The sequence below is a fragment of the Lynx canadensis genome, chromosome D2 (genome assembly GCF_007474595.2).
Source record: "Lynx canadensis isolate LIC74 chromosome D2, mLynCan4.pri.v2, whole genome shotgun sequence".
NCBI classification, from domain to species: domain Eukaryota; kingdom Metazoa; phylum Chordata; class Mammalia; order Carnivora; family Felidae; genus Lynx; species Lynx canadensis.
Window position 1 is genome coordinate 28633159 of NC_044313.2, and position 27529 is coordinate 28660687.

The following is a 27529-nucleotide window of genomic DNA, read 5'->3' on the forward strand; positions in this document are numbered from 1 at the left end:
ACTTAATACTCAGTCTCTACTATAAATATTGGAATGGAGGGGCGCCTGGGTGGCGCAGTCGGTTAAGCGTCCGACTTCAGCCAGGTCACGATCTCGCGGTCCGTGAGTTCGAGCCCCGCGTCAGGCTCTGGGCTGATGGCTCGGAGCCTGGAGCCTGCTTCGGATTCTGTGTCTCCCTCTCTCTCTGCCCCTCCCCCATTCATGCTCTGTCTCTCTCTGTCCCAAAAATAAAATAAACGTTAAAAAAAAAAAATTTAAATATTGGAATGGATAAAATCAGGTTATTACCCAAGCTCATGATGATGGTGGTGATTAATAATTATTACAGTTATGCTTCTTTAATAATAATAATATATTATGCCCCACCTGTAATGTAAGCCAGCTTACATTAAAGGCACCTGAGCCAGCTCAAAGGCACATGAGCCAGCTTACATTAAAAAGCACAGGATACAGGAGTGCCTGGGTGTCTCAGTCAGTTAAGCATCCAGCTCTTGATTTCGGCTCAGTCATGATCTCATGGTTGTGGGATTGAGCCCTTCGTTGGGCTCTGCACTGATGGTGTGGAGCCTGCTTAGGATTCTCTCTCTCCCTTTCTCTCTGCCCCTCTCCCACTTGCACTCTCTCTGCCTCTCTCAAAATAAATAAATACACAGTTTCTCAAAAGCACAGATGCAATAAAATATAGCCAATTAGAACTATAATTTTTTTTAAAAAATTTTTTTAACGTTTATTTATTTTTGAGACAGAGAGACAGAGCATGAACAGGGGAGGGGCAGAGAGAGAAGATTACAGAATCTGAAATGGGCTCCAGGCTCTGAGCTGTCAGCACAGAGCCTGACGCGGGGCTCGAACTCACGAACCGTGAGATCATGACCTGAGCCGAAGTCGGACGCTTAACTGACTGAGCCACCCAGGTGCCCCTAGAACTATAATTTAAAAACTTGGCAAAAGAAATGGGAAAACATGGGGGGGAAGACACCTTGTACCAGAAAACTTAAGATGAACAAAAGTACTGCAAATAAGAACAAAGCCTGAGATTCCTGGCACCCAAAGCAAGAAGAAAACATAAACAGGCTGCGCAGTTCTCACTGGTAAGAAAAAGCACACCAGTTAATAAGGAGACCCTAGTTCTGGGAACAACTGGCTTTGTTGGGTTTTATATGAGACATGGAATATCATAATGGATAAAAGCAATGTTAAAGACTGAAGCTACTCTTCTTTTGGCTGTCTTTTATATCTGCCTCCTTTAAAATCCATATTAAATTCTCATTCTTACATAATTTTTAGGAGTAGCGATATACTATACAGACATATGTACACATTTGTGTATGTATATGCATATAGGCATATATATCCATATATATATGCTTATACATACACACACATATGTGTGTGTAAATTTTTATTGTATTCTGGAGACCTAGATTTACCCAGAAATAAAGCTTGGAGAGCCTTGAGGAATTAATTGTAGGTATGTTCCTAGAATATCATCATCAGTCGGTTTAGTCAGTAAGCCTCCTTTAATACAGGGTGATTAATGTATTTTAATTAATGTAGATTTGGCACGAATAAGCTAAAGTCATTGGCTGCTCTCCAGAGATGTTCCAACAGTAGCAGAAGCCTTTCTACCTCTATTTTCTTGGAAATAATGCCATCTTTTTGAAAATGTCATCGTTTCCACATAAGTAAGGATCACATTACAAGGGAATAAAATGCAGCGAAACTGGCTTAAACCATATGGGATTTATTGTCTAGGTAATGAAAGTCCAAAGGAGGGTAGGGTTCAAGGATGACCCATCCAGTGACTTAATCATCAAAGACCTGTCTATTTCTATTATTCAATTCTGCCAGCTGCACAGATTCATCTTAGGGCCGAATCCTCTGGGACTTTCTCATTCATATCTATTATAAGAGAGAAGGTCTTATAAAAGACTCCAGAAGTCTCTCTTCATGACTCCTTTTTTTTTAAGTTTATTTATTTATTTTGAGAGAGAGAGCCAAGTGGGGGGAGGAGCAGAGAGAGAGAATGAGAGAGAGAATCCCAAGCAGGCTCCATGCTGTCATCACAGAGCCCAACGTGGGGCTTGATCCCATGAACCATGAGATCATGACTTCGAGTTGAAATCCAGAGTTGGCTGCTCAACCGAGCCACCAAGGTGCCCCTCTTTGTGATTTCTTGACCTGAAATGTGTTACATGCTCATCCCTTAACCTGTAATGGGGCCAAGGAAGGGGTATTCATGGATTAGTTTAGGTCTAAGCTTCCCGCCCAAATCTAAGAGCCAGGGTTGAATTCAGCTTCTAGCAACATTCATGAGATGATCCATAGAGGTGTGATATCTCAAATAAAATCATGGTATTAACCAAGAGAAGATCTTAAGGAAGCAGTCACAAAGTCTAGTACAGCATCCAGCACCTGGAAATTTTAACCTATGACTTGGAAACAAATAGGAGGAAAGATTTTTAAAAATAATTTTATGATTTTTATATTGCATTATTATTATAGCATTAATTGAACTCCATGGGAATGAAGAGAAATAAAATCCACCTATTGCACTACTCATTCATTGAAAAGTCCATTTTTCCTTCAAGTTTTTACATACCTAGTATTTTTGTAAAGTATTTAATTGTCATGATGACAAAGAAACAATTTTGCATTCTATGTTTATTACCATTTCAATGGCTTTGTAACACTCCATTGTTGTGGAGTGACTCGATCATATCATAGTTTACTTCAATATTGCCTCTTTGTAGGATATTTAAGTTGTTTACAATCTTTTGACACTATAAATAACCCAGGTAACATTTTTGTACATGTGAGTTTTTCCTTCTTTGGGCTCACCTATGTCCAAGTATGACTCTTCATACAGATTTATATACAATTATCTGTTATTGTTTATACTAGAATGAAGGACTTTGGAGCTTCTTTTAAGATGGTGATGTTTTGAGTTTACTAATAGCTTTTTGCAATTCACCTCCTAACTCAGATATTGGACTCTTTAAATAGAGTTTTCTTATAAGGGCACCTTATAAACTTGCAAAATACTAAACATTTGGCTTGATTTTTGGAAGGAGAGTTAGAGTCCCTAATCAGAAGGATTTGAGTGGTAGAGGATATATTAGTGTAATGTAGAGTGATGGCTAAATTCATGGTCTTTGGAGTAAGGCAGACCTGGGTTTGAATAGAAGTTCTACTCACTTGCTGTATGATCTTTGGACAAGTTATTTAACAGCATAAAATGCAGATGGTAGTTCCTACTTTCTGAGGTTTTTTTAGGCTTATGGGAGACAGTGTGTGCAAAGCCCAGTGCATAATGTGTCAGTAATGGAGGTTATTATTATTTAGCAACTGTGAATTTGATCTGAGGCCAAGGTTAAAAGGCATGATATAGTGTATGCAAGAGAACTTAGTTCTGTCCAAGAGGGGAAAAAAAAATCAGATACTCTGTGCTGGATGGTGAGCCACCACCTGGTCTCTGAATCTTCTTCATAGTATTCTCAAGCAGTCATTGTCCAGTGTCTGAAAATGTCCTGAAGTGAGGCCCTTACTCTATCAAGAAGGAAGTAATGTACTGACATATGGACATTCAATATACTTACTCGAATTCTGTCTGATTCCTTCCAGCTCCGACCCATTCCCTTGTCTAGTGTTGCCTTTTGAAACAAACAGAGCAATTCCACTCCTTCACTGGATCTTAAAGGAAGGAACCAGGAAGGCTGCTTGCAGGAGCCCACACCACGTGATCCTCAGTAGGCAGTCCTCACGGACACTGCTGGAGATGAAATGGGTGTGGGTGAAATGATCCATTTCATAATTTGAAAGCACTAGTAGCTAGGATGTTCTGCCTTTTATGGAGCTTACATTTTCCCTCCTGTTACTTCTACGCCTTGAATATAGATGGGTCCTAGGAGCAGAAAAGAATTAGTTTACTAGGGAAGCAGATAGATTTGCATTTGAATCCTGGCTCCATGGGCAAGTTATTTCAACTATCTGACACTGGAAAATGGGGATAATAATAGCACCAAATACGTAGTGCTATTGTGGAATTAAATGCAATAGGTGTGTCAAAACTTAGCATAGGGCATATAATAGATGTTTTCAGGTAGTAAATAGCTGGTCTTTTATTTCTCCTGATATGGAGAAGGGTGGTGGTAAAATGGATATGCTGAGTCCCTGTCAGATTCAGAAATCTCTGAACCAGGTGTTCCACTTAGGCAAGCTGGTTCTTTAAAGGAAAGTCAAATGATTTACTTCAATGGTAATTAATGGGGTCAAGTGGGGGAAAGGAGACACAGGAAAGATCAACAAGTTGTTTTCAATCTTTTTCTCCTACAACATGCTGGAGGGATATGGTCCCCTCCAGTAACTGCCAGTGGCTCCCTAGGGCAATGGATTCAGTGATTTTCCCTTGGTGGTGAGAAGGGGCTATTCTAAGAGGGCTGTGTAGTTTGTCAAAGCTTTCATATCCCAAAGGGGTTCTGAGAGTCCTTTGGAAAAGATGTTATTTCTTCTTCCCCACTCCCAGTCTTTTTTTTTTTTAATGTTTATTTATTTATTTTGAGAGAGAGAGAGAGCACAAGCAGAGGAGGGACAGAGAGAGAGACACATACACAGAATCCGAAGCAGGCTCCAGGCTCTAAGCTATCAACTCAAACCCATGAACCATGAGATCATGACCTGAGCTGAAAGTTGGGTGCTTAACTAACTGAGCCACTCAGGTGCCCTGTACTTCCAGTCTTGAGAATCACAGAAACAGACAATAGGAAACCCCCTGCCTTCTTGACGAGGCTATCAAAGACAAATGGGATTATATAGCAAAAGGTCATGGCAGTGATTCTAGTGCAGTCCCAGAACCAGTAGCATCAGCAATACATGGGAATGTATTGGAAATGAAAATTATTGAGCCCTGGGGCACCTGTGTGGCTCAGTCAGTTAAACATCTGATTCTTGATTTAGGCCCAGGTCATGATCTTACAGATGGCAAGATCAAGCCCCGTGTCAGGCTCCGCACTGTTAGCACAGAGCCTGCTTCGGATTCTCTCTCTTTCTCTCTGCCCCTTTCTTGCTCACACAAACACACACACTCTTTCTCAAAATAAATAAATAAAAATTAAAAAAAGAAAATTATCATGCCCCATATAGACCTACATCAATCTCTGTTTTAATAAGCCTTCTAAGTAATTCTGATGCATGCTGCAGTTTCCATATCATATTATGAGACATAGGAGCTGAAATCATCACTCAATCTAGCAATCCTGGACTTCTCCTGCCCTGCTTTTGGGTTTAGATTGCCGCAACCTCTAAGCCTCGTATTCATCTGGTGTTCTGGACAGTTGACATGTTAGGAAAATTGATTTGTTCCACCAACATTTCTACCATCACCTTGCGTAAGGGTTGCTGACTTTACTTGCTTCATACATCAGCCAAGGACTGGCTTTGTTTCTCTTACCTGAGACTTTATGAATTTATTCCTCTCTTTGGACTAAATATTCTAGCCTCTTTCCATCTATTAAATAGGAATTATCCTTGACTATTTTATGATATTGCTGGTATGTGTCAAATATGGAGCCATAACACCTTATTTAGTTTGAAAATTATTCATTTATTTCATTCTACTCTACATGGCAATTTTCCCCCCACTTTTGGTTCAGCCCAACAAACACTTATTGAAAAACTATTAAATACCAGGCACCATGCTAAATGAATGAGTCATAGTCCTTGTCCCCTCAGGAGCATATAGTGGGATGACTAGAACTGGTTGTTAAGCACCCACTGTGTTCAATGCATTCTAAAGACATCATCTTTTATCTTCATAATATTACAAGAAAGACATTGTATTCCCCCATTCAGATGAGGAATCTGAGACTCAGAGCCCAAGTCTATACTGTAAGTGACAGAGCTAGGATTTGAACCTAGGTCAATCTGGCTTCAAAGCTCATGCTTATTCTACAAGTTCATTCTGAGTGCATACATGATCAGGGTAGGTCAGCATACTATTAAAAGATTCTATTCTGATGGAACTGGAGGGTATTATGCTAAGCGAAATCACTCAGTCACAGAAAGACAAATATCATATGATTTCACTCATATGAGGACTTTAATATACAAAACAGATAAACATAGGGGAAGGGAAGCAAAAATAATATAAAAACAGGGAGGGGGACAAAATATAAGAGACTCTTAAATATGGAGAACAGAAGGTTGCTGGAGGGGTTGTGGAAGGGGGGGATGGGCTAAATGGGTAAGGGGCATTAAGGAATTTGCTCCTGAAATCATTGTTGCACTATATGCTAACTAACTTGGATGTAAATTAAAAAATTAAATTAAAAAAAAAAAGAAAAAAGATTCTATTCTGTATAATTCAATTTTAAATGTTAAAGATGTACTAAAGAAAGTTCATTCTGGGACATCTTTCTCAATAGAAGTTTTTAAGGATAGAAACCAATGACCATGTGTTTCACACATGTTGAACTTTGAGTAATGTTTGTTTAATGAATATAAAATGTGTCTTTAGAATAATCAGGTTGGTAGACTGATAATATGTTCTACCATGTATCTTGGGCTTTCAAAATAGTAAGCTGAATTTCATAGAGGTGGGTGGGTAAACACCCCTTATCTCCTGAGACAAAGTACAAAATTTGCTGAAGTAAGAATTAACAAGGGAGAGAAGGTATTTGGGTGGGGAGAAGGTAGTGAATAGGCAGCAAACAAGGCTTAAACCTTAATTTAGAAGATTTTTATTATGTATTTACTTATTTTATAAATATTTATTTACTGAGAGAGAGAGAGCGAGTGTGTGTGTGTGTGTGTGTGTTTGAGAGAGAGAGAGAGAGACAGAGAGAGAGAGAGAAGGGGAGAGGCAGAGAGAGAGGGAGAGAGAATCCCAAGCAAACTCCATGCTGAGCGTGGGCAAGGTCATGACCTGAGCAGAAATCAAGAGTCAGATGCTCAACCACCCAGGTGCCCTCAAGAGGTTTTTTAACAACTTCTTGGTCTTTTTTGTTTGCATGTACTTCAATTAAAAAGTTACAAAGAATACTGTTTCTGAGTATCGGTGGGCATTTGACCAGGTAAAACCATTTTTCTCAAAATACATAGTCTTTACTATCTTGGATAATAATCAGAAATGCTACATCTCCATATGGGGTTGACAACCAGTTCAGAGCAATGTTAATTCTGAGTAGTAATTCTGAGTAGGATTGGAGAATTGGAGAGAAAAAGATACAGCAAGAGCACCACCTAGTGGCCATCTAGAAGTTATATCAATTTAATCAGCCTATGGCATTAGGAAAAGTTCAGCTTACTGATCATTCTTACTCTGTGTTTGGGTTCTCAACAGACAGAAGCTTCACTTCCAACCCATTTTCCAAGTCCTAAAAAGCTGAGTATGAGTTCTCCAGATACTAAGGGAAGATGATCACAGATTTGAATTAGGAGTCAAGTTGTTTCTTGGACTTAAAAAGAGCAGAATGAGGGAATGTGAAGCCATAATGCTTCCTTCTTTGCAGATTTCTCCCCCAGAAAGGTGTGATGTTGCTTGTGCCTATTCTAGGATCACTCACCAGTCCCTCTTTCCTACAAGACTATGGATGAGCTCCAGGGGTGGTAGGAGCAAGTACGGCCTAAAATTTGAAAAAGAAAATTCTTAAAGAGAATTGCCCATAAGAGACTGAAAAATCCTACTTTAATTTTTTGATGTAATTACAGACTTACAGAAAAGCTGCAAGAATAATACAAAGAATTCTTATATATACATTTCACCCATATTTCCCAAATGTGTACATTTTACCATGCTTGCATTTCCTTATTGTTCTCTCTCCCAATCTCTCTCTCTCTTTCTCTAGACACACACACACACACACACACACACACACACACACTATTTGAGAATAAATTGCAGACATAATTCCCTGTTGCTCCTAAATACTTTAATATGTAATTCTAAAAACAAGGACATTATCTTATGAAAGTAAATTATCATTCAGTACTATCATCTAATGAACAGACCTTATTACAATCTCACCAATTGTTTCACTAATAGCCTTTATAGTACAAGAAAATAAATTATTGTCCAGGATTTAATCCTCGCTAAATGCACATGTTACATTTAGTTTTTATGTTTCTTTATTCTTTTTTTTTTTAATATGGAACAACTCTTTAGTTTTTCTTTATCCTGCATGACTTGGCTAAAAAATTAAGTAACAATAAAGTATAATACTAACAAATTAAAAACTATAAAAACAAGAATCCATAAGTTCATGCTGATATATATAAATGAATTAATAAATGAGGAAGAAAGGTAAGTTCTTCCTAGAGAGAATGCTAACTAACAAATGCAGAAGGAATGATGGAATGGGAAAATCAAATCTTGACAACCTTAGTAGTAATAATCAGGCAAAAGTCATTAAAGGATATTAAAACTAGTAGGTGAAAGATTGATGAGTAAAAGGATATTTACATAGTTTCAAAGTGTTTCCCCACAAAATACATATTAATTACAAAGAGAAAAATAATTTTACATTGAAGATAGCTGGAAGATACTGCCTTAACAAGGAATGAAAGTTAGCATCACCAGTAATGATGCAATTAGACAATATATGCCTCCTGATAGGAAACTCTGAGAAGAACACACATATCTTCTTTGGTATGCTTTGCCCAATGTATAACCTGAATTTTTAAACACAAGGAAACATCAGGCAAATCTAGACTGAGGGACAATCTATAAAATAAATAGCTTATACTTGTCAAATTTTATCTTTTAGCTAGGAAACTTATAGCTTCCCTTGAGATCCCTACTTTAGACTGGGTGTATGGGTTAGGGTGGTTGAGGGAGATTCAGTTTCAAGGCAAAAGCCTGGTCTTTTTCTGATGGGGATGCTCTGAGTCCCTCCCTCATGAGATAACTGTGCCCCCTCAGGATGCCCTGGGGCCAGAGGTGCCATGCCTACCTCCCACTCCCATGGCTGTGGAGTCACTGACTCCAAGGTCCAGGACACCAATCTCCATGTAAGGTGTTTGGCCAGGGCCTTGGACTACTCTAGAATTAAAAGGTACTTTTCCAAAGGCATAAATACAGGACAAAGGAAAGAAAGCACTGCCTGATGCAGAAGGTGGAAATATCTTGGCTCTGGGGAATAAGAACTAGGAAGTTAGCTGGTTTGGGAAGAAAAAAGTGGATTTTCAGAATGACAATCTAAAAAACTATTTCTGAGTGGAGTTCAGTCTTTCTAAGGTAAGTTGGGAGGAGAGGAAGAGACCTTATAGTCATAACTCTTCCCTAATAAATTCCCTGGTTTCCCCAATGCCACTATTGCCATGGGATCCCAAATAGATAGCACCTCTGTCCCCAGGGCAATGGGCTTTCCTATCTTCTCTGGGGAATGGATATGGGAACAGTGAGCAGGACACAGCTTCTTGGGTTGGTTTCTAGTGACCTACGGAATGACAAGCTCCAGTGCCTATTATTACACCAAAGTGATGTCTGAGCTCTTCTTACATACCCCGTCAGACACCGGAGTCTCCTTCCAGGCCATCAGCAGCATGGCGGACTTCTGGGACGTGAGTATGAGATACCCTCTACCTCTCCTTTCTCCTTCTCAATGGCCTGAAGCATAAAGCCACAGGCCAGGGTTCAGGCATGTCAGACAGTGGACCAGGCCATATCCAGAGACCAGATTATTCTAGAATCAGGCCAAGTCAAAGGGTCAGGCAAGAATCAATGGGTAAGAGTAGAGTTTAGGTAGAGATAGATGAGAAATTGGGATGATGACCAGAGAGTCAAGCTATACTAGTTAGTTAAACTAGTATTGGGAGTTAGAGGTAAGGCTGAACTTCAAAATGCATCTCAAACAAAAAGTAGGGTCACGTCAGGTCAAGAAGTGGTCAAAGTTCATGGGTCAGCTGAGGGATCCAACAGAAGTAGACTAGAGATAAGCCAGGGGGTCAAGAAGTGATGGCAAAGGTCATTCCAAGAGTAAAGGTCAGGATGACGTTAGGTTAGGCCCAACCCAGTTCGTGGTCTAGTTTGCCCAGGGCCCACTACTGGACAGTTTGTACTGGACCAAATGGTACAACAACCAGAGCCTGGGCCATGGCTCCCACTCCTTCATCTACTATGAGAACCTGCTGCTGGGGGTTCCAAGGCTACGGCAGCTGAGGGTCCGCAATGACTCCTGCGTGGTGCATGAAGACTTCCGTGAGGACATTTTGAGCTGCTATGACATCTACTCTCCAGACAAAGAAGAACAGCTCCCCTTTGGGCCTCTCAATGGCACAGCGTGAGTGAATCCCCCCACCAATGTTGCTAGGCTTGCTTCTCTGAGCCTGACACCATCCCAAGGGTTGGGAACGATTTCCACTTAGTCTTAAAGAGCCTTGGAGGATCTGGGGGAGGGGCAGGGGGAGCATCTCTCTGAGTCCCATCTGTGACTGTTAGGAGATCTTGGTTTGGGTCACTCAGGAACAGAGAAGATACATTAGCAAACAAGACCATAGCCTCTGGACTTGTTTCCACACACAGGTCATGGTCACATTTGCACTACCCTGGGGACAGTCCTGGCAGAGAAAGCATTCTTTCTTGTCCAGGTGTTCTTACGGGTATGGAGAATAGATGAAGCACTGGTGCTGCCACACAAGTCATAATTGGAAGAGTCTGACCCTTAGAACTGTAGGGGAAGAAACAAGGGGTTAAGGGTCAATGGAGAATTAGGAAAGAAAGGGGAAAAGGATGGACAGGATGTGAATGGGAAGGAAGGAAGGGCACAGGGAGGAAAGTTTGTGGATGGAACAGAGAATCATGAGGTGAAGCAGCCAGGTGCACAACCACAAGAGCAGAAAGGGTCTTTTCTGTATTATATGAGCCAGGTGTTTCCCTAGTGGGGACTCCTCAGTCTGAGATCAAAAGTGGGGCATGGGTTTGTCATCCATAGTTTTGGGAAATCAGGACATTTATATTTGAGTTTTAGTTTGGCCACTAACTAGCTGGATTATCTTAGATATTTCTGAGTCTTAGGTTCCTCGTCTTCAAAATGTGGATAATATTTACCCTTCATTCTGAAATAGTTGTTAGTATCAAACAAGATGATATGTGTGGAATATATATTATACATGATATGTATATATAATATACATGAAACTGTAATGCCCAGACAATCATCAAGTGTTGCCATTGCCTCAGGAGATCAGCTTTTGGACTGGCTCAGACCTCTCTGCTCAGATGGCTTCTTCTGTGACAGGTGGACATACCACTCGCAGGATGAGCTGGGGGGCTCCTCTCACTGGGGCCGGCTGACAAGCTACAGTGGAGGTGGCTACTATCTGGACCTTCCAGGGTCCCGACAGGCCAGTGCAGAGGCACTCCAGGACCTTCAGGAGGGCCTGTGGCTAGACAGGGGCACTCGGGTGGTCTTCATTGACTTCTCAGTCTACAATGCCAACATCAACCTTTTCTGTGTTCTGAGGTGGGTCTCCTTTCCCTGTCTTACCTCCATCCATGGTTCCTGGTTCCCTTCTCTGCTTGAGACCTTTCCTTAAATGTGTACCCTGTGGTGGGCGTGGAGGAGAGGGGATTGGAGGAACTATCCTAGCCCAGGCCTCACCAGGTATCTCCCCTTTCTCCCACAGACTGGTGGTGGAGTTTCCAGCTACAGGAGGTGCCATCCCATCTTGGCAAATCCGCACAGTTAAGCTGATCCGCTATGTCAGTAACTGGGACTTCTTTATCATTGTCTGTGAAATCATCTTCTGCATCTTCATCTTTTACTATGTGGTAGAGGAGATACTGGAGCTCCACATCCACCAGTTTCGTTACCTCAGAAGCATCTGGAACATTCTGGACCTGGTGGTCATCTTGGTGAGGGACAGATATCTTATACTTGGGATATATTAGGAGGAGGAAGGGGATCTACCCTGATAGGGGCTCCAAGTTCTTCCTTTTGGAGTCTTGAGTCCTCCTTATGATTTCCAGTCAAATCACTGTGTAACAGCTTCCAGAGCCAGAGGCTGATGTTCCCCTGGCTCAGCCCCTGGGAAAACCCTCCCACATGCCCTCCCACTCTGACCTGTGAGAGGTTCACTTGATATTCTTTCCCTCTTCTGTCTTTTGCCTTTATTATCTGTCCCTTTGAAACTCCTACCTTTTCTCTTCTCTTCTATTAAAATAGCCTGCCTCTTCATCTTCATCTTCTTCCTATTAACAGGACACAATTCCTTGACCAAGACTAGGAAGTGATGGGAGAAATAAAATTACTTGGCTCCAATTCTCCATGGTCCTTTAAAACCTACCTATTTACCATTGGTCCCAAAGCCTTGTTTCAGGATTTAAGATACTCCCCAATCATCCTATTCACTTCCATTTGAAGCTTAGATAGTCAACAGCTCAGAAGAGAAGGATTTTTTTCCCACCTGACTTACCTACCCCAGCTCTCCCCTAGGACCTTATCATTGAACTTCCCTTGAGAGCCTGACTTCTCTGACACCTCTGACCCCTGTGATGACAGCTCTCTATTGTGGCTGTGGGCTTCCACATATTCCGAACCCTTGAGGTGAACCGGCTGATGGGGAAGCTCCTGCAGCAGCCAAACACGTATGCTGACTTCGAGTTCCTCGCCTTCTGGCAGACACAGTACAACAACATGAATGCTGTGAACCTTTTCTTTGCCTGGATCAAGGTACCTGGGGACCCCTCATCCCCCACAACACCTCAAAGCACTCATTCTCCCTTGTTTAGCACTTGTGTCATTTTCCTTGTCTGGTTTGACAACTCCGGTGGCCTCCATAAGTCCCTGGAGTACACTATTCAAAGATTTTCTCTTTTCTTCCTTTACTGTTTGATTCCACATGGCCTTTGCAGATATTCAAGTACATCAGCTTCAACAAAACCATGACTCAGCTCTCCTCCACGCTGGCCCGCTGTGCCAAGGACATCCTGGGTTTTGCTGTCATGTTCTTCATTGTTTTCTTCGCCTATGCCCAACTCGGCTACCTGCTTTTTGGGACCCAAGTGGAAAACTTCAGCACTTTCATCAAGTGCATGTGTGTGTCCTGCCCTCTTCACTCCCTCCTGGACCCTCTCCCTCCCGCTCTGTGGGTGTGTGTATCCTTGGGGAAGCTAAGTGCATGTGTACAGGTGTGTCTGTGCTTAAAACATCTGTGTGAGAATCTCTGGTGGATGGGTTCAAGTATCTACGCACCTCACTATGTCTCTATCAGGTTGGGCTGGAGGTACAAGAGAGGTCTGTCTGCATTCACTGAAGAATGGTAGTTAGGAAAGCGGTTTGGGGGTATGAATAGGTGACAGGGTTATGGTTAGGCCCTAGGTGAAGCACAGACCCTGGTCTCTCAGTTTCACTCAGTTCCGGATCATCCTTGGGGACTTTGACTACAACGCTATTGACAATGCCAACCGCATCCTGGGACCTGCCTACTTTGTCACCTATGTCTTCTTTGTCTTCTTCGTGCTCCTGGTGAGGGTCCCTCTGGAAGGTGGGAATTGGGAGCCTGAGGGGTGGAAACATAAAGGACCTACAGCATGAGGTTTTGATCCCCCCATATTCTGTACTCAGTGTTAAAATGGGTATCTCAAATCAGGGATGGACAGTGAAGTGGGGGGGGGGGCTTCTGGATCACCCGAGAATTGGCTAATGTGCTCAGCATGGCCAGCACAGTCAGGCAGTTTGCAGAGTATAAGAGAATCTTCAGGCTCTCTCAGTAAAACCAAACCCCGGGGCGCCTGGGTGGCACAGTCGGTTGGGCGTCCGACTTCAGCCAGGTCACGATCTCGCGGTCCGGGAGTTCGAGCCCCGCGTCGGGCTCTGGGCTGACGGCTCAGAGCCTGGAGCCTGTTTCCGGTTCTGTGTCTCCCTCTCTCTCTGCCCCTCCCCCATTCATGCTCTGTCTCTCTCTGTCCCAAAAAAATAAATAAACGTTGAAAAAAAATAAAACCAAACCCCTATTCTCTAAGAATGGAAAGGGAGAGAAAAGTGCCCCATGAAGAGAAGTAGTTGAACCTGAAATCTTCTACATCTATTCTCCCCTTCCTCTAGGAATTTCTGGCTATTTCTATTACCATTGCTTTATATTCTCTTTCTCTCTGCCAACTATGAAAGATCTGGGATTAATTTTTATTGACAAGGCTAGCAAGTTTCTTTATTTGATCATGGTTAGGGATAGATGGGTTGGACTGGGGTTAGATGGTAAAGACAACAAAACTGTACTCTCAGTGATTGGTAGGCCCTTATATGGAAGCAAACTCTGGCATATGATGGGCTATCTTTGCAGTCAGGTTACTACAGCAACTGAGTGAAGATAGCAGGTGGGTGAGGAAGCTTGATCCATCCCTAACAGGACTGTGCTAAATGGGGGTCTTTGGAACCATGAGATGCTGGGGTTATTGGCCTGCAGAGCTGAGATTGAAAGCATTGGCCCTTTTAGAACATATGTCTGGGACTTTAATAGGGTTAGTGGGCTCAGTGCTGTTAGTGAGTCTGGGGTGAGGACTCAAGTCCCCACTTTATCTCCAGAACATGTTCCTGGCCATCATCAATGATACATATTCAGAGGTCAAGGAAGAGTTAGCTGGACAGAAGGATGAGCTGCAACTTTCTGACCTCCTGAAACAGGTAACCACTCATTCTCTTTGAGTGATACGTCTGTGTCAGGGCCCAAGTCCAAGGCTCTGTGTCCTGGTCTGTTCCTGACTGGTGTAGGGCCCTGTGCCCTTGTGTGCCTTTGACCTATCCCTGGAAGCCTGGCATCCAGTGGGGGGGGGGGCGGTAAGGAATGATGAGAAGGCTGTAGGAACCATACCTGTTTCCTTTCTCCTTCCAGGGCTACAACAAGACCCTACTGAGGCTGCGTTTGAGGAAGGAGCGAGTTTCAGATGTACAGAAGGTCCTGCAGGGTGGAGAGCAGGAGATCCAATTTGAGGATTTCACCAACACCTTGAGGGAGTGAGCAACGAGATCCAACCTTCTCTGACATTGGTCTATAAGTCCTTGACCCTCAACCATATACCTTTTGCCTAAAAACCTCTGATCTTGGCCTATGGGCCTCTGACTTTGACTTTAGGCTTTTGACTTTGACCTATAGGTCTCTGATTCTGACCTTCAGAATTGTGCCCTTGGTTTAAAGGTCTCCGACCACATTCTGTAACATTCTGGACCTTGTTGAACAATTATGAGGACTAATGTAATAATATAATTTCCTATTCATTGCATACATTTCTCACTCCCACATAACTGTGTAGATGGTTCTTTGCTCCACCACAAACACTAGCCTATTCCTTTAGCCTCCTTGCCTCCTAGTTAAACATGTTAACAAACACTGAACAAATACATTGTGAGCACCAGCCGTGGGCCAGGCCCTGAGCAGGGCACACAATTAAATGAGACAAAGTCTTTGTCCTCCAGGAGCTCATACACATATAAGCAAATAAACTGAATCACAGAACAACTTCAACAACAGAAGTGACAAGAAGAGAGGGAGCACAAAAAAAAGAAAGTATTCAATTCTATTTTTGAGTTTAAGGGAAGACCTCTTGGAAGAGGTGGTGTATGAATAGGGTTTTGGAGGATGGATAGCTTACATGTAGACAAGCAGAGGAAGTCCACTCCAAGAAGAGATGAAAGCATATACAAAGGCACAGACGTTTTAAGTTGAGCAACATATACAGGAATAATAAGTTGCTAAGCTATCAAATAAAAGTGGGGCATAGTAAGAAATGAGGCCAGGGGAATGAGCCAGGACCACCCTGGGAAAGGCCTTGAATACCATCATTCAATCCAAAGAATAGGGTGCCCAGAAGGGATTTTAAGCAGGGGAGGGGTACAGTTAGACCTACACTTTAGAAAGATAAATTGCTCTAGTTGCATTATACAGGATGGATTTCAGGGGGTAGGGAGTGAAGAAGAAGCCAGCAGGGTGGGGGTGGAGGGACAGATTATTTACAGGCAAAGAGATTTTGCAATAATTCCTATAGAACATCATGAGGGCCTGAATCTAGTCAGCAGGAGTCAGAGAAGGAAGAAATAGATTAAAGCAATTTCTCGGGAGTAAAATTGCTAGACCTTGGCGATCCTGGCTTTCCCATGTGGTCCCCTTCTTTCCCAGAGAGCAAGAGTTGTAGAGTCTGGAAAAAAGTAGGAAGTCCCTAATTGAGAGATCATGGCCACAAAAGGCCAGAAGTCATTTCATCATACTGTTCTCCTCAGACTGGGGCACGCAGAGCATGAGATCACTGAGCTCACAGCCGCCTTCACCAGGTTTGACCAAGATGGGAATCACATCCTGGACAAGAAAGAACAGGAACAAATGCAACAGGACCTCGAGGAGAAGAGGGTGAGCCCAGCTGGTTGGTGGACAGGCAGCGAAAGAAAAATGTTCACTCTCCCCTCCCTGAGAACATACCGAGAACACAGATCCAAACTGAAAATCCTTTGATAGATGGGCAGGAAAGTACTCTCTAGAATAGTCATTCTCAAACTGCTGCACATTAGCATACGCTGGTAAGGTGGGGGTGGGGAGTCAAATAATCCTCATACTCAGGCCACATACCCTAGACAGAATCTCTGGGAGAGTGACGGGCCGGGCATCAGTGCTTTAAAAAGACTCCCTAGGTGATTCCAATGCACAGCCAAAGTTGAGAACCACTGCTATAAAACACAGTCTTAGAGGGAAAGGATCAATTGCCCAAGAATCTCTGACAATTCCTTCTGAGGACTTGCCGTCTCCCTGGGATTTTCAAACTCAGATCCTTAGCTCCCCCAGTTGTGCCTGCTTCGTCCCTATCCGTTGTAGACCAAAAATTCAAGGGCAGGAGAAAAAGTGGCAGGAATCCTGGTACTGTTCTTCCTTTCCCAGATTCAGTTGGACTCTAGGGAGGGTCTCATTAATCAAGGCTTCCAAGAGCTCATGTTTTGTTTCTTTGGGAGGTGATTCCCCAGAGGTTGGTCCAGCTTTGTGTCCAAGCACCACCACACTTATCCTATTGTCTCTAGAGTTTGAGAGGGAAGGGGACTAGCATGAACTGGAGCCCAAGGGACTGGTCCGGAGGTCCTATTAGAGCAGGTGATGAGGAGCTGATGAATTCCCAGAGTAATCTTCTTCTCTCTGACTTCCTGATCAGGTGGCCCTCAACGCTGAGATTGAGAACCTGGGCCGGTCCATTGTGAGTAGCCCACCAGGCGAGTTGTGTCCAGAGGCCACCAGAGCAGGTGGCTGGGTTTCAGGAGAAGAATTCTACACGTATGTGCAGCAAGGGCCCCAGGGCAAAGTGTGTTTATAATGTCCTCCTTGACCTTCTTTCCACAACTTTCTAATTCTCTGCCCTAACCCAGGAAGAACTTCTGCCCCACTTTAACTCTCCCTAGAAGGCTGTGCCTTACCTTCCTTACTCTGATCCAGACACAGACCATTCTGTCCCCCCTGCCCCTACAGCCACTTAGCCCCCCAGGCACATATTTCTGCTCCCTCGGTCTCTCTCAAATCCTACACAGACTCACAAGGAGAGTTCTGCATCTGGAGACTGTCCTGGAAGGAGTCATGTCCCAGGTAGATGCTGTGGGCTCAAAACTGAAGATGCTGGAAAGGAAGGGGCAGCTAGCTCTCTCCCCAGGCATGGTAAGTGGCCCTTCACCTGGGTCCCCTCGGCTCCCCCACACTTGAACTCTGCCATCTTTTCCACTCAGTGGGTGGAGGCAAAACATTTTGGAAAGAGCCTGTTTTCAGGCTCCTGGGGCAACATATTCATAGTAGTCACTATATCAGTGGAAGTAAGGAGTGGAGGGAAGGCCTGAAGTTGGTTGCTCTGGCCTAAGGGCTGCCTTAGCCTCCAGGAGATGGTCTGAGGTTGGGGAATCAGATCCAGATTTTGTAGATAAAAGGAAGTGGGATGCAAATTCCTCCTTCATATGACCTGTCCCTTTTTCTTCCAACAGGGGGATCAAGGCGTTTGGGAACACCTGCAGCCAGCCCCAGCTATGACTCCAGCCCCCTGAGGAGTCCAGGGTGGGCAGGAGAGTGGTGGGGCAGGGGTTCTAAAGCATCAGACAGCAGGCTCCTCTCTCACTGCCTCCGCAGAGACCTCCTCAGGACACATCCTCTGCCCTGTTCCTAGGGCAGCAGTTTCCACCACTGCTCCTGCCGAGTCCACCTTGCCGCGTCCACTCCTGCCGAGTCTGGCCTTTTGAACCAGTGTTTCTGTGTAGAGCTTGCATCATGCCTAGGCTTGTGACTCAGTGTTTCTGTGTGCAGCCACGTAGCTCTGTGTAGCTCTGTGAAATAACACTTCCCACTGGGCCTCTTACTTCCTGTGCTCCTAGCTCTGTGTGATGGAAAAAAAAAAAAAGGCAATAATGAAAGGAAGGTGATGTTCCCTAAGTACCTGGCACCTGGATAGCCACAATTTGGGGAAAAAATAGAAGGGAGCAGCATTATCTGAATGTCTTCGTATTTGCCAGTGAATCTTATCCTTTGTGCATCTAGAGATCTGAGGCTAGCACCCATAGGATTCTTGTCTTCTCCATAGTTTCCAGGAGAAAGAGAAGGGGAAGCCGTGGAAGAGAGGAGACTTTCTCAGGTATGGAGATTACAATGTTACAGAGGAGTTGGAGTGACCCCTCCTCTCAGGGCAAAGTCCATGAAGGCGCCTGCTCCCAACATTCCACTAAACACTGGGAACTGAGGGGGCTGTAAACCGGGACGAAGATGGAACCTAAGGAGAATCAGACAAAGAAATGACCTCCGGATTCAGAGATCTTTGGACTAAAATGTGGTGGGCTCTGATTCTATTCTTGTAAAGAACAATATGGGTTTCTCTGGTGGCTATCAATAAAAATCCTTAGGAAAATCAGGACTTTGCATTTGCTTCTGGGATTGTAGGGAGAAGAAGAGAGGCTGGAGCTGTGAGCCATTCTTGTACTTGGGCTGGGCTGCCCGAGAAGTCCTGAAATAAGAACTTCTGGCTCATAGCAATAATCTGAAATGGTCGGCACTATGACTGTACTGTTTGAGAGAGTGGAGACAGTGACCTAGGGAAACCTGGTCCTCAGGATGAAGAGTGTAAGGTAGCCCTTACTCTGGCATGAGGGGTAGCTCTGTGTGTGTGTGTGTGTGTGTGTGTGTGTGTGTGTGTGTGAGAGAGAGAGAGAGAGAGAGAGAGAGAGAGGTGAGAGGGTGCAGATGGAGGATAACCAGGGAAAGGACTAAAAACTTCACCAAGATTTTAGGTGTATAGGTTTGCATCCCAAGACCTGCTATATATCCCTTTCCCCTTGCCCTGTGATCTTTACCTCTTCCTCATTTTGCACCTTGCTCCCCAGTAGCTTTTTCTCATCCATTCCCTTCTCCCACCTGTTTCACCATCCCATCACATACACTCTATACACCTAGGAAACTTGTGAAACAGCTAAATGCGATCAAGATAACCAGAGTGTATCCTCAGCCTTAAAAGAGTTACAAAGCTGTCTTCCAGAAAGGCTGTATCAGCTGAAGATAAGTAGGTTCCAACCTGCTTCCTAAGGAAAAGGGGACTGGGGCACCTAAGTGACTCAGTCGGTTAAGTGTCAGACTCTTGGTTTCCACTGAGGTTGTGACCTTTGGGCTTGTGAGTTTGAGACCCACTTTGGGCTCTGCGATGACAGTGCAGAGCCTGCTTGGGATTCTCTCGCTCTTTGCCCTTCTCCCGCTCATTCTCTTTCTCCCTCCCTCTCGTTTTCTCTCAAAATAAATAAATAAACTTTAAAAAAGAAAAGGGGGACAATGAGTTGTTTATCCAAGACATTGAAGGTCGAGTATTTCGGTTCGGTTCCGGGATCAATGAGTGAAGATTTCCTAAAGGTTGGATGAGACTACCTTCAAAAGGATTCCCTGAGGCGTCTTGGGCAGAGCCTGGGTGGGGAGTCTCTGGGGAGGGGTAACTTGTCTCTGTGACTTTGGTCAGCAGGCCACCTGAGCTCAACCAACCCCAGACAGGCAGTTGGTCTTACGAGACTAGTGACAGGGACGAGCGCATTCTCAGTTCCAGGCGTCGCGGCTCTTGGCAACAGGAAGGACTCACAATAGCTTATCTTAGCTTCAATTTCAGCTTCATGCTTATATCACTCATGCTGTGTAGCAAGACCCAGTGGAGAGATGGAGAATCCCAGGGCTGCGAACCCGGGAGGCGGGGGGGCAGGGCGGGACCCTCCCGGCGCGCATGCGCAGACATCCACAACCGGAAGTAGCGCGGGGCCAGGCATGGCGGCGGCGACGGCTGCCGAGGATGTCTCGGCGACCCAAAGAGAGGAGCCTGTTCGAGGTACGCAGAGTGGTTGGGGATGAAGTGTCCAGCAGGAGGCCGGGGGCTCGCTTGGCAGGAGCAAGCAGGTCGGAGGGGAGCACCTAACCGGGCGACTGAGATAGTTTGGCGCGGGATCGGGTGTGAGCCAAGGGCCGGTGGCCAGGGAGCAGAGTTGGCGTGTCAGGTGGGGCAAGGACAAAGTGAGGGACTTGAAATTATGGCACATGGAGAATGGAGCCGACTTGATCGAATGAGGACTAGTGAAGGGGTGTGGGGAGAAGATGCCATCGCTGGATTAGGTCTCGGTGTACGGTGGGACACTTACCCGTTCTCCTTTGATCCAGACGATGCCGCCGTGGAAACAGCTGAGGAAGCAAAGGAGCCGGCTGAAGCTGACATCACGGAGCTCTGCCGGGACATGTTCTCCAAAATGGCAACTTACCTGACTGGGGAACTGACGGGTAAGGCGGGGTGTGGACTGATTCGGGTACTGCTCTATACTACCCTATGGAGCTGCGGTTTGGCTCTGGGAGACCTGTGAGGTGCTTTAGCAGCATCAGTCTGTGGCTCCCTCCCCAACACTCTTCATGCCCTGGAATACGCCTGTTGGAAGTTTGGGATGGTCATGAATGGGAAAGAAAAAGGTCTGTTCCTTCCCTGTAGAAATTCACTGGCTAATTTCAGAAATACATAAAAATGCTTAATACAACTCTGCAAGCCTCCATAAGTGTAGACTAACTATGAGAAGTCATAAAACGAATTCATCAAGAAGTGCTTCCTTGGGGGAGGTGCATTTTGAGCAGGACTGTGAAGAGAAGGATTGACCAAAAAGGGGGAAACGATTAACAAGTGAGTGATATAAGCAGTTTGTTCCCTTAAAACAGATGTATTTATTGGGGCAAAGAGAAATTAAATTGGGGAGTAGGGAGTGAACTGCAGATTTAGGGACCTGCTAGGTTGGTCTGAGGATTTGGTGACCCACCCTTTGGGACGTGATTAATTTTGGGGTTCATTGTGTATTTCCAGGTCAACACATGACCTGTGTGTGAAGAAAGGTCCAAAAAGTGAAGTCTGGTCCTGTGTGGCCTCTCATAAGCATTTCTTATATTGTTTCACTTCCCCAGGCAATTGCTGTGAGCTAAATTTGGGAACCAGAATTAATGAGAAAAGGCTTGATGCAGAATGGGAGGGCTTATGAGGCTCTATCATTCTGATTAGTTACTTAATTATTTCTGAGCAAGAGAAACCAAGTAACAAAATCTAGATTTTTGGCTTCTCTTTAAAAATTCCAAAGATTTTGGCAGTACTAACTCCCCCATTGCGATGCTATGATCAACCATAGCTGAGCCGCTGTCTCCTCTGAATGGATTAGGGCTATGCAGTGTGTCCCCACCACTCTGTTTTCTCCCTTTTACTGACACCTGGTCAGTTGCCATTTATTACTGTTCTTATAGTGTTGCTTTTTAGTAGTGGTAGAGAATCAATTTTCTGTACCAATATTTCTATCAAGTCGGTAAAGTAAATGATAGATAAGAAGTCTGCATGTGCTAAAAAGTAGGAGAGAACATACTTCTTTATGGAAGTGAATAGTCTTATGTGTTTAACATACAAACACCTGGCTTGCTTCACTCATTTATATGATCTTGCTGGCTTCTAGGTCTTACAGTGTGTGACTCTTGTTGTAGAGAGACTAATTTGCTAGCAACAAGGGTATGAATATGGAGGATAGAGCTCAGAGACATATGAGCAAGAGTCCAGATGAAAAGAAATGATGATGATCAGTGACAGGGTGATGGTAGAGGGAATGGAAAGGAGAGCATGGGTGCAAGAATATCATGGAAGTAGAATTTATAGGACTTGTTGTGTCTATGGAGAGATGGCAGCCTAAGACACTTTGAGGTTTTAAACTGGTGGTGCCATCATCTAAAATAGGGAAGTGGGAAAGCAGAACCATGTTTAGTGTAAAAATATTTTTGGTTTTGGCTTGGCTGATTTAAGATTTTACCAGGACACTTAGGTGACTTGCACATGTGAGTCCCGAGCTCAGAGAGTAATCAGAGCAGGAGAAACAGATTTGGGAGTCCCCTGCACCGTGGTGTGAGTTGAGGCTCTGCAGGATGAGATTGGCAAGGATGTACTTAGGGGTAGCTAAGGGCCTCAACTACAGCCTCAGAGAATGACTGTATAGGGCAAATAATTTGTTTCTAACAACAGTACTTAAGGTACCTAGGATTGATAACAAATGATTTTTACTTATAAAATTAATTTTAAGCAGATTGTAATTTCCCTGTGATTGTCATTCTTGTACAAATGCTTTTTTGAGTTTGAAAGGAATCTAGCATCACCCTGAGATTGCCCATAGGAATGTGCTGCCCATGTAAACATCAGTCTTGTGTCACAGCTGAGTAAAAATTGGGAAGTGATAGTTAAGGATGAATGAGAAAGCATCTGGCATAGAAACCTACAAAGAGCAGGTTGGAAGAGATTAGAAAATCAGGCTAATATGATGATGTAGCAGACAAGGGAAATGAGCATTTTGTGAAAAGAGGGAGATCACAGGGTCAGGTACTGTGAAGAGATTCAGGATGATAATGATTGAGAAGACACTATGGATTTGGTGGTTAAGAAAGCACCAATGACATTGGAGCATGTAATTTCCCTGGATAGTGGGGGCAGAGGCCAGGCTGCAAGGGTTTACATGAGTGAATGGTGAGGAAGAGGAACCAGTGAATATAAGTTACTCTTTAAAAAGGATTAGCGGTGAAGCTCCTTTGCTTTATGAGCAAATGATGTCGGTGCAGCAGAAGAGAGAGTGCTTTTGGGCTGGAAGAAACCTGAATATATTTCTAGTTAGAGAGGAAGCTGCCAGAATAGAGGGAGAGTTTGGAAATGTCAGGGGAAGGATATGATGGAAGAGAGACCCTGAAGGGTTAGAAGCAAGAGCATAGGAGAAGTTGTCTTGACAAGAATAGGAGCCCTCATGCCTCTTGGGAAGATATTAGGGTACAGAGAAATTTTGAAGTGAGGCAGAAAGGTTGAGGGAGCTTATGTAAGGGGAATTTTCCACTTTTCAGGAAAATTGAGTAGAAGCCATTTGCTTTAAGTAGGGATGGGGAAGGGAACTGAGGATATAAGAAGAAGACAAATGGTTTGGAAAAGTCAGTACATAAAATGCAATATAGAATCAAATAGTAATCAATGAGTTACTAAGAAGTGGTGAGGTCCTAGTTGATTTTATATATATTTATGATGCAGTCCCCGAAATTACATGTTTTCATACCATAGAAATACAAAGACTATGTCACCTCTCTTTTCTTAGGACATGAATTTGTTATTTCCCTTTCTAACAAAGATTCTGAAGTCTCTGGATCTTAACTGGTTTATATAGTTTGCTGAGTATAAATGTCATAAATCAATAGTGGCCTGCACCTTTGACATTCTCTGGGTCCTGCCTTGAACTACCATTTGACCTATAATTCCACATTCCAGTGATGTATGACAAATCTTAAAGGCATCACATCTTCTGTTTATTTTAAAGCCACCAGCGAAGACTATAAGCTCCTGGAAAATATGAATAAACTAACCAGCCTGAAGTATCTTGAAATGAAAGATATTGCTATAAACATTAGTAGAAACTTAAAGGACTTAAACCAGAAGTGTAAGTAATAATATTTATAATTAAACATGTTTGTATTTAATATTCTTTTATGCTTGGGGTTGCGGAGAAGTGGAGGGAACATGGCACCTGTCCTGAGGGAGCTCATTCTCTAAAAGTGAATTACAAAGTTAAGGTGGATTTCTTCCATTTTGAAGATTAGCATGTTTCAGTATGGTTATTTCTGCTTCAGAATCTTGATTTGGTCAGTTTATTCCTGAAAGGGAGAGGGGAGAAAAACAGTGGCCAGATTCTAGTGCATTTATTTTAACAATGCAATCCAGAAAGGACTACTTTGTAAGTGGAAAACCAGAACATCTGTAAATGGAAAATGCTAATTTAGAGACTGGTAGAATATATTTTTCCATTGACTTCTATGTATGTTCCCTATCTCTAGGACACTCTTCCTTGGTATGGGATTACCCAAGAAACTGAATCAGTTGCAGAAAGATTGCTTGTAGAGCAAGGAATTTAAAAAAGAGGGAAATTAGTGGGTGAGAGAGACTTGCTTTGTCCAGGTCACAGTTCTGCCTGATCAGCTAGCTACTGTCTGCTAGTGTTTGTCCTATGAGTGACCAGAAACATGTCACTCCACCTAGTGTGTCCTGGGCAGAGTTGGAGTGACACTAGCATTCTTACTTTGCCTATCTTTTCTACACTCCTTGTGGAGGCTGTATGAACATGTGGCCTGTCTTTGTTTTAAAGATGCTGGACTGCAGCCTTATCTGGATCAGATCAATGTAATTGAAGAACAGGTAGCAGCTCTCGAGCAGGCAGCCTACAAGTTGGATGCATATTCAAAAAAACTGGGTAACCATTTTTATTTCTGTTTTGATTTAATAAGAGTAATCCACCCAGCCCCCACCCGCACTCCATATGACCTTAGCTAATAGGTCATTTATGGTGTGCCCATAATGATCTATTTTAATTAATTTATACAATAACCTAGTGAGAGTAATTTTTTATTAGTAGTAGTAGTAATAAAAATACTATTTTCTGAATACTTAATGATATATATCAGGTACTGTTCTTAGTACTGTACATGTATTATTCTTTTTATCTTCCCAATAATCTATGAGATAAGTGCATGATTTTTATCCCCATTCTTTGGAAGAAGAAACTGGTTGAAGGGGTTAAATAAATAACTTGCATAAGGATACCGAGCTAGCATGTGAAAGAGCTACATTCCAAGCCAGGTCTGTTTGGTTACAGAGCTCAAGCTCTTAAAATTATGGTTCAGCAGGCTGAAGCATCTTTGATAATGTAGATACATATGTCTTAAAAAATGGAAAAATCAGGGGCGCTTGGGTGGCTCTTTCAGTTAAGTGTCCGATTTCAGCTCAGGTCGTGATATCCTGGTTTGTGAGTTTGAGCCCTGCGTCGGGCTCAGTGCTGACAGCTCAGAGCCTGGAGCCTGCTTCAGAATCTGTGTCTCCCCCTCTCTCTGCCTCTCCCATGCTCATGCTCTGTCTCTCTGTATCTCTCAATAATAAACATTGTTTTAAAAAATAGAAAAGTCAATCAAGAGTTTACTTTTCCTTTAAGGAGGAAACTGGTACTTGTATTGTTGATGGCTTGCTATCTGGCTCTGGCTCTTACATCCATGATTAAAAACATGGAGTTGTTTTTATCCTAGGTAAAAACATGAAGTTGTTTTTATCCTAGGTATAATTTATAGATTATTTTATTTTCATCATTGACAATTATTGACTACTTCAGGAGAGTGGTTCGTAACTGAGATTTGACATGAGTGGTGATTAACAGTTTCACTGTCCACAATTACATTTACTAAATGGTGACTGTGAACCTGCCTGAAGGCATTGTACCAAATGCTTTCAAGGTTTTAAAGAAAAAGGAAAATCTATCACAATAAGAGGCTTATCTGATGGTCTTTTAAATCTCTTTGTTGTTCAAAATTGCTTTCCTATAGTGAGGTGTAGGGATAAGAAAACAAAAGGAGTGGGGCACCTGGGTGGCTCAGTAGGTTAAGCTTTTGACTTCAGCTCAGGTCATGAACTCGCTATTTGTGGGTTCAAGCCCTGCGTTGGCCTCTATGCTGACAGCTCAGAGCCTGGGGCCTGCTTTGGATTCTGTGTCTTCCTGTCTCTCTGTTCCTCCTCTGCTTGCTCTCTCTCTCTCTCTCTCTCAAAAATAAGCAAAGATTAAAAAAAAAAAACGAAAAGGAGAAACATACATTGTGTGTCCAGAGAGTCTGGCTCCCAGAGAGCGCCTGGAGAGGCACTTTCCTGTGCTTAGTAAGGCTCCCCATGGCTCAAGTGCCAGTAGATCTACTTAATCCTGGTGGAGCCATTGGAGCAGGTACTGTTGACAGGGTTAGAACTTAGTGGACTTGTTCTTAATTCTGTGTGTGTGTGTGTTTGACTCCCTATCTTAAGTTGAGCACATGGTTGATCGATACCCAAATATCTGTCCTTAGCTAATACGATAGTTGACATTTATGGCGTGCCTCCAGTTTGGACCCGGTTTGGACAGATGATGAGATTGAAACCAACAGGTTTTTTTTTGTTTGTTTGTTTGTTTGTTTTTTTATATATAATAGATATTTTTTAATGTGCCTGGAAATGCTAAGTAAGAAAGATCTTTGTAAGAGCTGATTTTAAAAGATTTAACTTCCTCTCTCTCTCTCCCTGGTAGAAGCCAAGTACAAGAAGCTGGAGAAGCGATGAAAAACTCATTCCTGTGGAACGATGTCTTTTTTTTAACATGGAGGAATGTTTTATAAGACCTGAATGCTGAGGCTGATGAATTGTCAAAACTCCTCAAAAGGAAACTATGATAGGTCGTCCCAGAAACGTCCCAACATTGGAGTAAACTGGAGGACTGTGGCTACCCCTGAACTTCTTTGGAGGCAGTATCCCTCAGAAACTCACACTTAAAACTCCTTACCTTTTACTTGAATGTTTCATCATCCACTCAGGACAGAGAGTCTCTCAAAGTTCAGGATAAACCTGGGCTTGCCAGTAGAATCAAATGAGAGGACCTATTTTCTCTCATAGTGGTTGATTACTACATTATTTTCTTAATGGTTGGTTTTTGAGTTTCTGTGTCGATGGTTGTTTTTTTCTATTAATGATGCTAATGTATTGCTAATAAGATCCTAAATTAAAAAAGGAAAACAAACTTGTTCTTTATAGATTGTCACCCTGTGAATGTCAGTAATTTACTTTTCCATAACATTGCAAATAACAGAAAATCTTTTTTTTTTAATTTTTCTTAATGTTTATTCATTATTTATTTATTTATTTATTTATTTATTTATTTTTGGGACAGAGAGAGACAGAGCATGAACGGGGGAGGGGCAGAGAGAGAGGGAGACACAGAATCGGAAATAGGCTCCAGGCTCCGAGCCATCAGCCCAGAGCCTGACGCGGGGCTCGAACTCACGGACCGCGAGATCGTGACCTGGCTGAAGTCGGACGCTTAACCAACTGCACCACCCAGGCGCCCCAATGTTTATTCATTTTTGAGAGAGAGACAGAGTGCCAGTGGGGGAGGGGCAGAGAGAGAGAGAGAGAGAGAGACTCAGAATCTGAAGCAGTCTCCAGGCCCTGAGCCGTCAGCACAGAGCCCGACGCATG

At 43.3% G+C, this 27529-nt stretch overlaps 2 protein-coding genes across 2 annotated transcripts in view; both read left to right on the plus strand.

The window, feature by feature from the left end:
* PKD2L1 (polycystin 2 like 1, transient receptor potential cation channel) overlaps positions 1–18815 on the plus strand; it is a 35700-nt gene extending 16885 nt beyond the window's left edge. The window contains exons 4-16 of the mRNA XM_032595209.1: positions 9431–9558; positions 10024–10277; positions 11235–11459; positions 11623–11851; positions 12498–12668; positions 12851–13032; positions 13343–13463; positions 14520–14618; positions 14827–14948; positions 16209–16335; positions 17123–17241; positions 17493–17616; positions 17934–18815. Of these exons, the coding sequence (XP_032451100.1) occupies positions 9431–9558; positions 10024–10277; positions 11235–11459; positions 11623–11851; positions 12498–12668; positions 12851–13032; positions 13343–13463; positions 14520–14618; positions 14827–14948; positions 16209–16335; positions 17123–17241; positions 17493–17616; positions 17934–17993 (1961 nt within the window). The 3' untranslated portion in view covers positions 17994–18815. The remainder of the gene's footprint in view (positions 1–9430; positions 9559–10023; positions 10278–11234; positions 11460–11622; positions 11852–12497; positions 12669–12850; positions 13033–13342; positions 13464–14519; positions 14619–14826; positions 14949–16208; positions 16336–17122; positions 17242–17492; positions 17617–17933) is intronic.
* A 1398-nt stretch (positions 18816–20213) lies between these two features.
* On the plus strand, positions 20214–27092 carry BLOC1S2 (biogenesis of lysosomal organelles complex 1 subunit 2). The gene is made up of 5 exons (XM_030334967.1): positions 20214–20293; positions 20620–20736; positions 23814–23933; positions 24636–24740; positions 26586–27092. Exons 1-5 carry the CDS (start codon positions 20233–20235, stop codon positions 26615–26617), a joined length of 435 nt encoding a protein of 144 aa, XP_030190827.1. The 5' UTR covers positions 20214–20232; the 3' UTR covers positions 26618–27092.
* Positions 27093–27529: the final 437 nt, after the last annotated feature.

Bases quoted from the DNA above. Each gene is read 5' to 3' on its own strand.
- BLOC1S2 (XM_030334967.1), top strand. From the start codon at position 20,233: ATGGCGGCGGCGACGGCTGCCGAGGATGTCTCGGCGACCCAAAGAGAG. The intron at 20,294-20,619 runs GTACGCAGAGTG...CCTTTGATCCAG, and splicing joins AAGAGAGGAGCCTGTTCGAG to ACGATGCCGCCGTGGAAACA. The intron at 20,737-23,813 runs GTAAGGCGGGGT...TTTATTTTAAAG, and splicing joins CCTGACTGGGGAACTGACGG to CCACCAGCGAAGACTATAAG.